Genomic DNA, 13,418 nt, shown 5'->3' with positions numbered 1-13,418 from the left:
AAGACAATACTATGTTGGAACTGTAAAAAAACTTGAAGTATAATTAAATTAACTTGAAATAAAGTTTGTGTACTTTAAATTTTGCACAATAACTTAATAACAATTTATTTAATGTATGTGTAGAAAACCTCGAGGAATTTACTGAAAAATCAATGCAGATGGACTTCACATATTTTTATTAGAAAAAAACACTACTGTGCAATCATAACAACATAGAAATTCTTCTCTAGGAATAAGGATGGGAAGACAGGGAATGTTGTTGGTGTTGGCTTAGATTCCCATCTCACCTGTGGGAAGAAGACAAACTGGGTTCACATGTGTTAAATGCTAGACAAAATAATCCTGTTTGAAGTTGAATGTGCTACAGTTATTAAACCAGACTATAAATGAACATTTAAATATGGTTTCCCCACATTTTTACTGATAACCAATGATAAATTATAAACACGCCAGCCATGTACTGAACTGGTATGACTCAGCTACTTCTCCATGTGCCATGATGCCTTTAATTCTGTGCATTCTACACAAACACTACTTTTCTTGCTTTCAATCATTAGTATATCACACCTTTTTGTTAAAGGGACCTATTCAACAAATTCAGTGATGTAGTATGGTGTTAAACATGTGTTTTTTTGAGGGCACAATGGACCATGACTAACAGTTGTAACCATACACACAATAAAAAAAACAAGGTATGGGAGTGATGAACCATCTTAGGCAAACATAGATTACACTTACCTCTCCAATCATATTGGGAAACTCTATTCCTGCTTCTTGGGGTTATTGACAGCGACGTAGTGATATAACACCACCAGCAGGAACAATGACACGCCAAGCATGTTGGCAAATATAGCCAGCTGCACGTCTGTCACCATTCTGCCAAGGATAAAGAGACACAATGGAGCATTGGAAGAAAAAGATTGTTTGGCAAATGGATGATGGAGGTATAGATATTTTAGCAAGTCAATTTACTATAAACTCATGTTTAGTTTGTATCATCTTGATTTACTGACGTGTAATGCAGGTTTATCACCTTTTAGCCATTTGTACACGTTGATTTCATTATGGTGTGAAGTTAAGTTATAACTAACTAATGTTCACAATAATAAGAGGAATGATTTCCCCCTGATAAACTGCCTATATCCCTATGTTTAAGATCTCTGCAAGTCATTTTTAGTTGTTGTAATTCACCGAGAAAAGGAAAAAGAAAAGGTACTCCTTATATAATTAGTGGTTAACGATATTATGTTAATTTGATAGTATAGTATTTATTTTTAATATAGTGATTTGAATAACTTTAGATTAAAGCATCCCAAACCACAGGCATACACCTGTATTTTTGAAAACATAATCATATATTTCATACCGGTAACTCAACATGCAGAGACAACAGTGCCTTCCTGACCACAATACGCCGACACTTACTTAATATTTGTAAATTTAATCAATTTATATACATGGTGGTTAATCACTCTGCCAAATCATGGTCAGTTTTCTGAGTGGACTATCAATCTGTGTAACGTCAACCCAGCTAGCTAGCTAGCTAACTGGTAGAACCAGCACCTACACTGGTAAAACTAACCGATACGATGGATGCTACATATGAAGCTTCGACATAATTACAAAAATAAACCCATTGCAACGCAGTTTAGCTACTGATACTACTTACGTTATCCCTTGGCTTAGGTTTTTACTGTCAGTTCGAGCGTTTCTTCAGCTGCTCAGCAGCAAACAAGCTAACGTATCTTACTTCCGGCTGGAGGGAAAGCCACGTCACTTTTAGGAGCACCATAGAAATACTTTTAATAGAGCAGACCTCAGTGATCAAAGAACGAAAATAAAACACTTCAGCAATCATAACCCTTATTCATTTTTTCAAGTGACACCATGAAAAATTGTAACGGTATAATTTGGAGCCAGTTGAGAGATTGTCATTATGTTTTTCGTCATTCTTTTATCATTGTCATCCAAGCCGGGGGCGGCGGTAGTAAGCTACGGTTAGCTTGAGTGTTTGCACTCTGTAGGAGTGGTCCAAATGTTTCGACATCACCTCACCCGGCGTGAACGAAAGCGGCTAAGATAGATGGTACTTCGACTCGGCAGCTAACGTTGGGAATTTGCACTTCCACAGGAAGAGATATTCATCTATACCACCATGGCTCTTTACGAATATGTCACTCAGGATCAACTTGCGGGCTTTGACAAATACAAGGTATGATTAATAGATTGTAATACCATGTTAGCAGTTAGCCATTGAGCCGTGTGTGTGTGTGTGTGTGTGTGTGTGTGTGTGTGTGTGTGTGTGTGTGTGAGTGAGTGAGTGAGTGAGTGAGTGTGAGCGCGCGCGCGCATGTGCGTGTGTGTGTTTCACAGCTAGCTGTCACGATCTGCAGGGTGCTCGCCTCCCAAAGAGTGTGTGAAGGTAGCCAGAATTAGCTAAAATCATACCGGATGCTGATAACGTTTACCCTAAAAAATAAAAGTGTTAATGGCCTGTCTTAGATGTTGTTAGTAACTGTAAATCTTCTATGCTGTTGTCACAATAATTTTGTTGTTCATGGGGTTAGTTTCAGTAACCATTGATTGAATAGTGTTCAAATTTGGGGTCAGCAATCTAAGAGAACCGTTAGAGTTGGAAAAGAGTTTTTGATCATCAGTTCAGCAGTCACGCGTGTGCCCGAACATATAAGCACTATACACACTACTTAAAGTCTGCTGAATAAACCAACCCTTTAGTATTTCACATATATGTGTGTAGTGTCCGTTTGAGAGGTCTGTGCGGGGGACAATGTTGATGAGTATTATTTATTTTGAAAGTGGTGGCCGGAAGTGTAATTGTTTACTTGGCTGTACTTGACATAGGCGCAGATGTGCTAATAGTTAGCTAACGGCTCCCTCTTTTTGCCTGTTTGACTATTAAATAAGGCTTTACCAAAATGTTTTAACACATTTCAAAGATCTACTGACTGTCTCCTTTTTGTGTAGAATGATAGGTCTTTAATGTGATATTGTTATGCTATTATCACAGCCACAAAAGAGTAAGAAGCTAAGTAGCTACTGTAATGGTGAAGTGAGGGGAAACCACTCAACATGAACCAGTGGACTGATGGGGAACAGAGACGGGGCCTGACAAGTGAAATCACTCTTAGAGGCAGTTCAGTGACCCTACAGTTGTGTTTTTAAAAGGTTTCTTTGAACAGTACCGTCTTCCTCTGTTTGTCACACCAACATTTTAGTGTTAACTTAATTGCCATAAAGCTGAGCATCAGTGTGGTAATACACGAAGGCAATGCAGGACTGAAAGAGGAGTGACAGTTATTTAAAGGATCTCAAAAGACAATTCAGTATTGATAAGTGACATAATTTGACATGGTAATTGTACATGTATTGGTTTATCAGTATCCCTGAAGTTTACAGACAAAGAATCCAAGTTATATGATATAAGCTATGTATTCTGATATACAAATGTTTTGATGTGTGATGTGTCTATATTTATTCATTTTCCTGGTCATGTTCTTTATCCTTAAACGACTCAAACAAAGGTCACTCAGTTTCTCTTTAACACCTTCTCCTTTGATTACTGTGGGAATCTAATCCCTTGGGTTTTTTATCATGAAAGGCCTTTTTCCAATAATTGCTTTTTAATTGGCTCAGTCTAAGTGTTGGCTACTGTGCCCCAAGCATTAGTTCCTGGAGGAGAGCGGAGGATGACAAATGACAGTGAATGAAAGGATTGTGGCTCTCTATGACATGGTGCTTGTTTTTTTCAAACGGTGCACAAATGTGCCCTGACACAAGCATGCAAGTGGAAAGCACATGAGAGCAGAGGACTGTTCTACTGATTTTCTTGCTCTGTTTTTCATGCAATTATTCATCTTTCTGCTTCTCACTTACTTTGTCACACTTAACACTTAGTGCAGTGCCACCTTCCTTGGTGTGAGAGCAACTTGTGTCTCTGTCAATGTGCTTCTGTGCTTTTCATTTGTATAGTCATGTTTGTACTACACTGTCTGTCTTTGCGTATGCAGTGATGAGTGATCACATTGTTTATTTTTGTTGAGTTGTGGAAAACATTTTTTTGATATTACATAACATCATGACTTAATTCACAATGGACATTGTAAAGGAGGTGTTCTAGTTTTGTCAACTTTAAAGTAATCTGTGATTATTTATTGTGAAAATTAAAATCATCTGTACGCACCTCTTAAATTGTATGAACTCTAGTGCAGATAAATTACACTGTAGCACGCACACTTGTTCATCATGCCTGGATAAAGTTACAAAGACTGGCATCAGGTTAGTTTTGATCTGCATGAGGACAGGCTACTAAAATTATCCAGTGAACAAGTTACATGTGAGGCCATATGGTCTTTGTTTATAAACGCTGATTTATTTGCAATCAAATATAAAAAATGGGTGAATGATTATCATTGACAAATCATGTGTCTCTTTGCAGTACAGCGCAGTGGACTCCAATCCCCTGTCTATCTATGTCATGCACCCTTTCTGGAACTTTGTCGTGAAGGTAAGACAGACCTGTTCAACTCGATCTGTGTGTGTGTGTCTGTGTGTGTGTGTGTGTGTGTGTGTGTGTGTGTGTGTGTGTGTGTGTGTGTGTGTGTGTGTGCGCGTGCTGCATCATTAATGACGTTTCAAACTGTCCACTGTGATACAGTAACAACACAGCCTTACACAACCCCTCCTTCTTCTTTGTGTCTGTGTCAGAACACATCAGTCTCTGATTGTAAAGGTCTGTTCTGGACTGTGGAGATAGTGTGTTGTTTTGAAACCAGTCTTGTACCTTGTAACACACACAAGCTGTTCGTCTTTTAGATAAATGGGCCCTTTTCTTTTTTAAACAGCTTGTTTAAGCACTGATATATTTATTTACTTATATGCACCAAGCCTTTATTATTTATTATTATATATTTACAAATCTGACACTCATTTTAAGAAATTCATGTTCCATAAAATCCTCACTGCCTTACAGATATGTAACTGCCCATAATGTGTGACAAAAATAATTACTGTCTCATTATGTAATCAGTGTTATTATTAGGGCGAGAAGACTGTATTTAAGAGCTGTGACATGTTAATTAAATGTTTTTCATTATCTTTTTGTCTTTGTCCAGTTTCTACCGACATGGTTGGCTCCAAACCTCATTACATTCACAGGTTTCATGTTCCTCGTGTTGAACTTCCTTATGTTGGCCTTCTACGACTTTGACTTCACTGCCTCTGGTAGGTCCTCTGTACCACTTGTCACTTGTCATTTCCTTCTTTCCTTTCCTTTTTCAGAGGCTTGTAACTTTGTTTATGAAAGGCAAAGTCCATCACTTACTGAAACATGAGCGCCTGTGATGGGGCAGGGTGATCACTAACCCATGACACCCTACGCAAACACACACACACTAAACTACCACTGTTGTGTATGTATGTACAACAGAATCTCTAGAACATCAACAAAGACTGACGCATAACTCTTAAAGATACTGTACTTTATCATGCCTTTGTCTCTACTTACGTTTTGCACAGATAGGTGAACATAAACACATAAAGTAAACACACACAGACATGACTCTACAGTCAATATGACCTCTGGTCAAAATGACACACAACATATTTGTGCAATATCACTGAAATGTTAACTCATTCAAAACTGTGTCATCTTACAGTAACTGTATTATTTCTAGGTTGAAGTGTAGTCTATTTTGTTATAATTAAAAACAAACGGGTTAGATGGACTGCATTGAAAACACAGACCCCAAAGTACAACCTTAACACAACAAAAGTCAGTTTACCTCTTATCACTGTAACAGAAGGGAGTTTTCCTGTGACTTCCAGTTGAGGCTAAGAGCATGAAAAAGGATATAAAATAATCAGTGAACACCACAGATTCCTCAGATTTGGTCTGGGTTGTGAGTCATGCAATATGGCTCCACAATGGAAGGAAATACCTGACAGAAACTTCACAAATATGCACGAGTAGGCGACTGAACACAAGCTGGAACACAGTTGTTGCAGTAGTTAGGAGGTACAGGAGGAGCCATACTGCCAATAAAAAAAGGCACTGTGGCACCACACACAATTTGATATTTATGAAACCTTGCATTGAACCACAAATGATAAGAGTGTCTGACTTGGCACAAGTCTTATCTCTAGAAACCGGTGCTTCAGTGGCTGATCAGACAGTGAGAAGGACACTGTATGAAGTCAACCTTCTATAGGTGGCGTTCAAAGAAGAAAACCACCAAAAGAGGCCTGATGACTTCTGGCGGCAATTTGTTTAGATCAGATGGAGTCCAGCGTGTTCAGCTGGAGTACCACAGTGACTGCATAGTGTCATGTTTCAGACTGTGAAACATGGAGGTGGGAATGTGCTGATATGGAGCTGCATTAGTGAAAGAGGAGATGACATTTATAAATGGCACAATGAATGCAAGTTTGTACCCAAATACTGAATGAAAGAATGACTCCCAGTCTCAAGAAGCTTGGAGATGAACTTTCCAAGATGACAGTATCCCAAACACAGTGCAAAAATCACACAAGAGTTTGTGAAGAAGGAAAAAAAGTGAGAACTAGTGGACTATTTTTAAGCAGAAGGTAGAGCAACAAAACCCCTCCAGCACAGAGCCGCTGAGAAGAATCATCCATGACAAAAGGCAGAACATCTCTCCGCAGATTTGTGCAAGACTGGTATCATCCATGCCCAGGAGGATTGGATCTGCCAACAAAAATAAAAGACAGACATACAAAACATTAAATGAACAACAGACTTCACTAATGAAGGGTGTATTGACTAGTTTATTCTTACATATGGACCTTTCATTATAGTTTAATTTAAAGTCAAACATTTCTGTTTTTCAAATTAATTGGCTTCCTTCTTCTTAACTGTATTAAATGGAGATGATTTGTGATTTCTACACATTTTAGCGATGACCAGTGACCAGAGGTGTACTCAGTTTTGTTTTGTGGTATACTGTGCCTTTCCATTTTCCTCTGTGTCTCTGTGTGGTATGATGAATATTTACATTATTTATGTCTCAGCTGCAGGACATGAACACGTGCCCAGTTGGGTCTGGGTCGCTGCAGGGATCTTCAACTTCTTGGCCTATACACTCGGTGAGTCCTAAACCCCCGTGACCCTCCATGTGTTAGTGTTTCTCTCTCTGACTTTTTGAGAGGCTCAAGGGGAATTCTTCCAGTGCAGTGGCTCTCAAGAGCATAAAGCTATCAGACTATATTCATAACTGGTAAAAGGGGGAGGATATTGTGGTCTGCGTGTAACATCCTGGAGACATGGATATATTTCATTTGTTCAGTGATTATTTTTCCTCAGATAAACTAATGCCTGTTGTCTGTTAAAATGTAGTTGCTGTGTTAATGAGGGAGATACGGTCATATAGTTCTTGCATCAGGTAAATCCAGATACCAATATCAACAGAATGCCACATTATCAGTCAGCAGTCATCATTGACAGTATGGGTGTGCATGGAGCTTTTGTTGTCAAGGTACTAAAATGAATACATGGGTGGAGAGTTTCCAAGTGGATAAATCTGCGAGTGTGGAATTTGATCTGCTTCATTCATACTGTAGCATCCTGAGACACCTTCAGCTGACTGTACACAATCAATATTAAGTTGAATGTTTTGCATTTAGTTTGATCAACCGAGCTTAAACGGAGCAATAAGTCTGATTTGGACGTCATCAGGAGGTTGTTGTTTTTAGCAGGACTTCACAAAGACTGAAGTTTTTAAGCTTGTTGTAATTACATTGGAAGTGCAATGCATACACATAACACGCTCACTGACAGAGCCAAATTCACCTAGTTTATAGACTGTTAGTCAGTGAATCTAACTACAGTCATATCCATACAGATTTATTTGACTGCGAAATTCCGTCTCTGTTTGTTTGTGTGTAGACGTGTACTCTGTGAACCGGACTGAGGTCCGTTTAAAATCCCGCCGAACATTTTATGATCCATTGAAATAAAACAACTTTCCATACAGTGGTTTTTTATTTTTTTATTTTTTTTTTAATTTTTTTATGAGGATGTGTTTTCAGAACACTTCTATGTGTGGATGAAATGAGTGCGGCTCAGATCAGAGGTTGTGACAGAGACTTCAGTGGTGGGAAGAAGGAATGTGGCTCTTTTCAAAGACTTTGTGCAGTTATGTGAGTGTGGGCAGCAGCTTTGGCTCAAGTGTGAAACATGTAAAAAAAGAAAGCAAAAGAACATCTTTAGCACTTTGTATGTTTGTGTCTTTGTATAAATACTCACATAAACATGTTGTGTATGTAATGATCAGTGCCTCTTTGTTGCGTTTAGATGGTGTTGATGGTAAACAGGCGCGTCGCACCAACTCCTCCACACCACTGGGGGAGCTTTTTGACCACGGCCTGGACAGCTGGGCCTGCATCTTCTTCGTGGCCACCGTATACTCCATATTTGGGCGTGGCGAGAGCGGTGTGGGTGTGGCCACGTTGTATTACATCCTGTGGGTGGTGCTGTTCTCCTTCATCCTGTCTCACTGGGAGAAATATAACACTGGCATCTTGTTTCTGCCCTGGGGATACGACATCAGCCAAGTGGTAATGATGTACACAAACACATACATTCATTCACATTAACATAAACATACCAGCCTTCTAATGACTGGACGTCTGCTGTCTCATCTCCTTCCAGACCATCTCCCTTGTTTACTTGGTCACTGCTGTGGTCGGTGTGGAAACTTGGTACCAGCCGATCCTGTTTCACTTCCTCTATAGAGACCTTTTCACTTTCATGATCATCGGTGAGCTGTGATTAGTCAATCTGAAAACGCTCTTTCACTTTGCTGAAGCAGCTGCATTAATTCATGTTTGTTGCTTTCCAGCTTGTTCCTTCACTGTGACCTTACCCATGAGCCTCTACAACGTCCTGAAGTAAGTTCCATTTTCATCAGCGTTTTATTTATAGTCGTCGTATTATTTTCGCCCAGTGCGCTGAACTTTTCTCTCCGTGTGGTATGGCAGGGCTTACCGCGGCAACACTCTGAAACACAGCAGCCTGTACGAAGCTTTCCTGCCCTTCCTCTCTCCCGTCCTCCTCTTCGTCTTGTCCACCATTTGGGTGGTGTACTCTCCATCTAACATCATCGAGCTGCAGCCCAGGATCTTCTACCTCATGGTGGGGACAGCATTCGCTAATGTCACGGTGAGAGTCTGCTGATTGTTTACACACACACACACACACACACACACACACACACACAAACCGCAACTTGTTGCCATAACATATTTATGTTTGTGTTTATCCTGCAGTGTAAACTGATCGTGTGTCAGATGAGTAACACACGATGCCAGGCGCTGAGCTGGTTGTTGCTCCCCATGTTGGTGGTGGTGTTGGTAGCGGTCACAGGGGTGGCCGGCAACGAGACGCTGCTGCTGTATCTGTGGACAGCCGCTGTCATACTAGCACACATACACTACGGCGTATCAGTGGTAAGGTCACACATGCGGATTATTAACTTTTTGGATTTCCCTTATAAGTGTTTTTAATGAGCCTGGAGTCCAGAACGAAAGGCAGAATTCCTTGTTTTAGTTTGGTGCTGATAAATGTTTGAAATTACAATGAGATATAAAATAATGTTGTGCTTTTCCATTGGTAGGTACAACAGCTCAGCAGCCACTTCAACATCTTCGCCTTCTCCCTGAAGCCCAACAGTGACTGACAGGAGGAGGAACGAATCGGCTTGAAAGGAGCGGAGGTTTAAGCTCCTCCCCTCCTCTACTCTACCGACACTTCACTCTCATCACGACGGAAACTTCATCCCCTCCCCTCCATCCATGAGGATGCCGCAAATGGAATGGACTATGGCCCTCTTTTCCACTGTCTCCAAACACACAAAAGATACAACACGCACACCCATCCCTAAACCAACCAACCAAACTCCGGTCTCGGCGATGGGGCGGGCCCAGGGGCTCTGGCTTCCGTCATTGGTGATTGGCTAACTTGGTTGAGCCAATGAGGTGCAATTGTTTCCTACGGAAATGTGCTTCAGTCGTGAGGACAGGAGCCCAGACGAGCCATGCAAACATACACACACACATGAACACACATATTCTGCTTCCTGCAGATAATTTATATCTTGTGGCAAGTACAATAGAAACAGAGCCACACACACACACAGTTGCACTCACATAGTATTATGAATGTATAATATGCCTTGGGGAAGCGCCATTTCAGTTTATTGCATTAACAGGAATGCCTAAAGTAGTGCTGTTTCAACTTAACCAAACCTCTGAACTCTGGCCACATGTGGCTAAAACATCCACAGCTGTGTCCAAAGTTTAAAGGTTCATTCACCTGTTTGTCATCGGATGATTTTCAGTTGGAAATCTCAGTGATATATGTTAATAACTATATATATACTGTATATGTTAAGGGGTTTGGGGCATTTTATTTTCAAGGAAATGAAACTTAAAAAAAAAAAAAACAATGATTGGTCCTGTAAAACATTGTATAAACTTCCCTCTAATTAATTCCACATTCAGCTCTGTAATGACCGAGCTGAATATTGACCAACTAGGGCAAGAATTGACCAGGGTAACCTCTGACTTTTTGAACTCTACTAACCTTTGACCTCTGTCTGAGCACTGGCCTCCCAGCTCTCCCTACCCTCTGAGGTGTCGTGTCTTCATGCTGATTCGCTCTGTTTTTGTTTTGTTTTTTTACATTTCTTTTTTATATACATTCAGTGGAATTATTTGTTGGTCTGTTGCCATGGCAATGGTGTGTGTGGTTTAGTTGCGCAGCGCTTGAATGAAGAGTGTGTCCAAAAACCATAAATGGAGCGGACTCACTCTGAAGGAACAAGCTGTTGCACAGGACACCGCAAACGCCACAACACCACCTGGTGTCAAACCCTCCTGCTATCTCACACACACACACACACACACACACACATATACACATATACACACACACACACATACATTTATACACACACACACATACACATATACACACACACACATACGGTTTTCACACCTTTGATACTGTCTGTAGAAAAAACTTGTGTATTATTGTTTGTTTTTTCAATCTGTTAAACACTGTTACTCTGTGTGATTCATGTTTCCATGGTGAGGATGGATAGTCAGTAGTGACTGCAACCGTGACTTGGCTTCTCATCAAGCTGGTTTTCACTGCACAGCCAAATAAGATGAGAAATTCTGTTTTTGTTTTTTGTTTTTTTCATATTACAACATAGACAGTTTGTCAGAGTTCTTGCAGTTTGGGGAAATGCGCTTAAGTGGTTCTGGCCTTGTTGTTGAAAAGTCAAGAGTCATGTCTATCTGTCAGGACATTTACCAAGAAAAGATAAGAAAAGTCCCAGCTCCACTCAAGAGTTTGACAATTCAAGCTTGGCCTGATTGAAACCTAAATGAGCAATGTGGAGGGGACACTTGGGTTTCCAGTTACATTTTCAAACCCTGATGCTCAACCAAACTGGAGAAACTAGTCCACAGAGGCTGGTGGGGCTCTGGTTTACATGTCTCGCCTCACTTTCACTGGAAAAAAAAAAACAAAACAGGTGGATCAGATGTACTGCGGTTTCACTGTTCATAAAGTAAACATCTTAAAATAAACCTGAATAACAACTGTTAGTAAAACCTTGTGCTTGCCTTGTGAATGGCAAGTTCATTTTTGAGTTAACTGACTGAACATGAAGTCTGAATGTGAATGTTCAGTCACAGAAAAAAAAAAAAGGTTCAAAGGAAACATCAGATACACTGGGGCAAAATGTAAAAATATCTTTAATTTTAGATTTGCTTATGCGTTTTTTTTTATCACATGCAGAACTTTTGTACATAAACTGTTATTGAGCAACAGTGAACATGTCTGGGAGGAACAAAAAAAAAAAAAAAATCCAACTCTACTGCCATAATACCCAGCAAAGTAGTCCATGTTGATTTCCAGTATCTCTGCACTGCAACTGGGTAAAGCTTGTACGCAGCCATAAGCACATTATTATAGTTGAGATTTGATTTGATTTGATTTGATTTGATGAGCCCTTTTTAGGGAACCCCCCCCACATATGTGACTGTGGAGACCATAGATTGTAGTGACGTGACAACAACTGACTGTGAGATTTTACCACCAAAACTTGTTTTTCTGGTGGGTAAATGCACTGTCTGGGTATGTGCAGACATTGTGTACTGTTAATGTATGGATGTATACTCTGTATGTGTGGATATCTGTGTAAATACATACATTATTTCTTCATTTTTATTTTATTATGGGTTTTTTTTTTTGTTTTGTTTTGTTTTTTTTTAAATGGGGTTTTGTTATTCTGGTAGGCCGATTTCTCCAAACACTTAACAGGTGAACTGGTGGACCAGGAGACGATGCCCATCAGCAGTGCTCTTACTGTCAGATCCAAACCCTGTGAGGCTGCAAAACTGTCCAGGTAGCACTTCCTACATCTGACAACGGTTTTTTGAACAATTTTCGTCTCTGCTGCTCTGCTTGCTGATTGGATCGTCCTTCAGGTCGAAACTCTGGGATAGTTTGGAGGCTGTCAACACTACAAACAATGCTAAATGCAACGAGGCATTTCATATCATTATTAGAAAAATAATCTGTCAGCAGGGTGAGACAAACTGTGCCATTTAAAGAAACAAACTCTAGGCAGAACATTGAGAAAAAACGTTAAAAGAAACAAGTCTCTCTTCTCTTCCAGCTGGCAGATAAAGTCCTTAGTTCCTTTTTAAAATCAGACTTTCATTTTCACAGCTACTTTTCTGGGCATTTTTTGTAGTGTGCTCCTCAGCGTTACTCACCACTTTCTAGAACAAACTTTCTTAATTCTCCCCCTGGATCAATGAACCAAGCTGTTGAAATTGTGACTAAGTTGTTGTATAATGCTGCTCTGGCAAACACTCCAGGGCTTCAGTGTGGCTACTTGTGATGTTGTATTTAACCAGTGAAAGAAAAGGACTGTCCAGAAAAAAAATAAAAGTGAATTTTTCGTTAACCACGTTACTGTGTCAGAAGCAGAAACTTCTGTGATAGTTTTTAAAAGGTGGAATAAAGCTTAAGTTCCTTTAATATCCACTAGGAGCCAGCACAGAGCAGCTATGAGCTTTACGTACTCTGTGTTTTCACCGCTTGAGTCATTTATTTCTTCACTGTAAACATCACCTGTGCCATGGTAAGAGTGTTCTTCAATCGGGTACCATGAAGTTTCTAACACACGCCTTATAAAAAGCCTTAAGCTTGCAGCTACATTAACATTAACTACCACACACCTATCCAACAAAACCTCACACTTTCCCACCAAAATGAGGCGCTGGTATCAACACACACCTCCCACAAACTTAAAGTGCTCATTCCAAAATCAAAAGCATCTATCTCACCTCCGGTTTGAAGCATA

The 13,418-nt window shown here is 40.0% G+C and overlaps 2 protein-coding genes across 2 annotated transcripts; one reads left to right on the top strand and one right to left on the bottom strand.

The window, feature by feature from the left end:
* Positions 1-159: 159 nt before the first annotated feature.
* ost4 (oligosaccharyltransferase complex subunit 4 (non-catalytic)) lies at positions 160-1,759 on the bottom strand. Its single transcript, XM_023429935.2, has 3 exons — positions 1,670-1,759; positions 739-876; positions 160-287 (listed from the first exon to the last, which is right to left on the bottom strand). Exon 2 carries the CDS (start codon positions 873-875, stop codon positions 762-764), a length of 114 nt encoding a protein of 37 aa, XP_023285703.1. The 5' UTR covers position 876; positions 1,670-1,759; the 3' UTR covers positions 160-287; positions 739-761.
* A 274-nt stretch (positions 1,760-2,033) lies between these two features.
* On the top strand, positions 2,034-13,023 carry selenoi (selenoprotein I). The gene is made up of 10 exons (XM_023429934.2): positions 2,034-2,212; positions 4,457-4,525; positions 5,133-5,241; positions 7,048-7,122; positions 8,330-8,592; positions 8,687-8,795; positions 8,877-8,925; positions 9,016-9,196; positions 9,304-9,483; positions 9,651-13,023. The coding sequence occupies exons 1-10, from the start codon at positions 2,156-2,158 to the stop codon at positions 9,753-9,755; spliced, it is 1,197 nt and encodes a 398-aa protein (XP_023285702.1). The 5' UTR covers positions 2,034-2,155; the 3' UTR covers positions 9,756-13,023.
* The last annotated feature ends 395 nt before the right edge of the window (positions 13,024-13,418 follow it).

The sequence above is a fragment of the Seriola lalandi genome, unplaced genomic scaffold, assembly GCF_002814215.2.
Source record: "Seriola lalandi dorsalis isolate HSWRI2012SDOR001 ecotype SW California unplaced genomic scaffold, Sedor1 jcf7180002054901, whole genome shotgun sequence".
Lineage (NCBI taxonomy): Eukaryota > Metazoa > Chordata > Actinopteri > Carangiformes > Carangidae > Seriola > Seriola lalandi.
The sequence above is the reverse complement of the archived record's forward strand: the minus strand, read 5'-3'. Positions and strand labels throughout refer to the sequence as shown.

Bases quoted from the DNA above. Each gene is read 5' to 3' on its own strand.
- ost4 (XM_023429935.2), bottom strand. From the start codon at position 875: ATGGTGACAGACGTGCAGCTGGCTATATTTGCCAACATGCTTGGCGTG.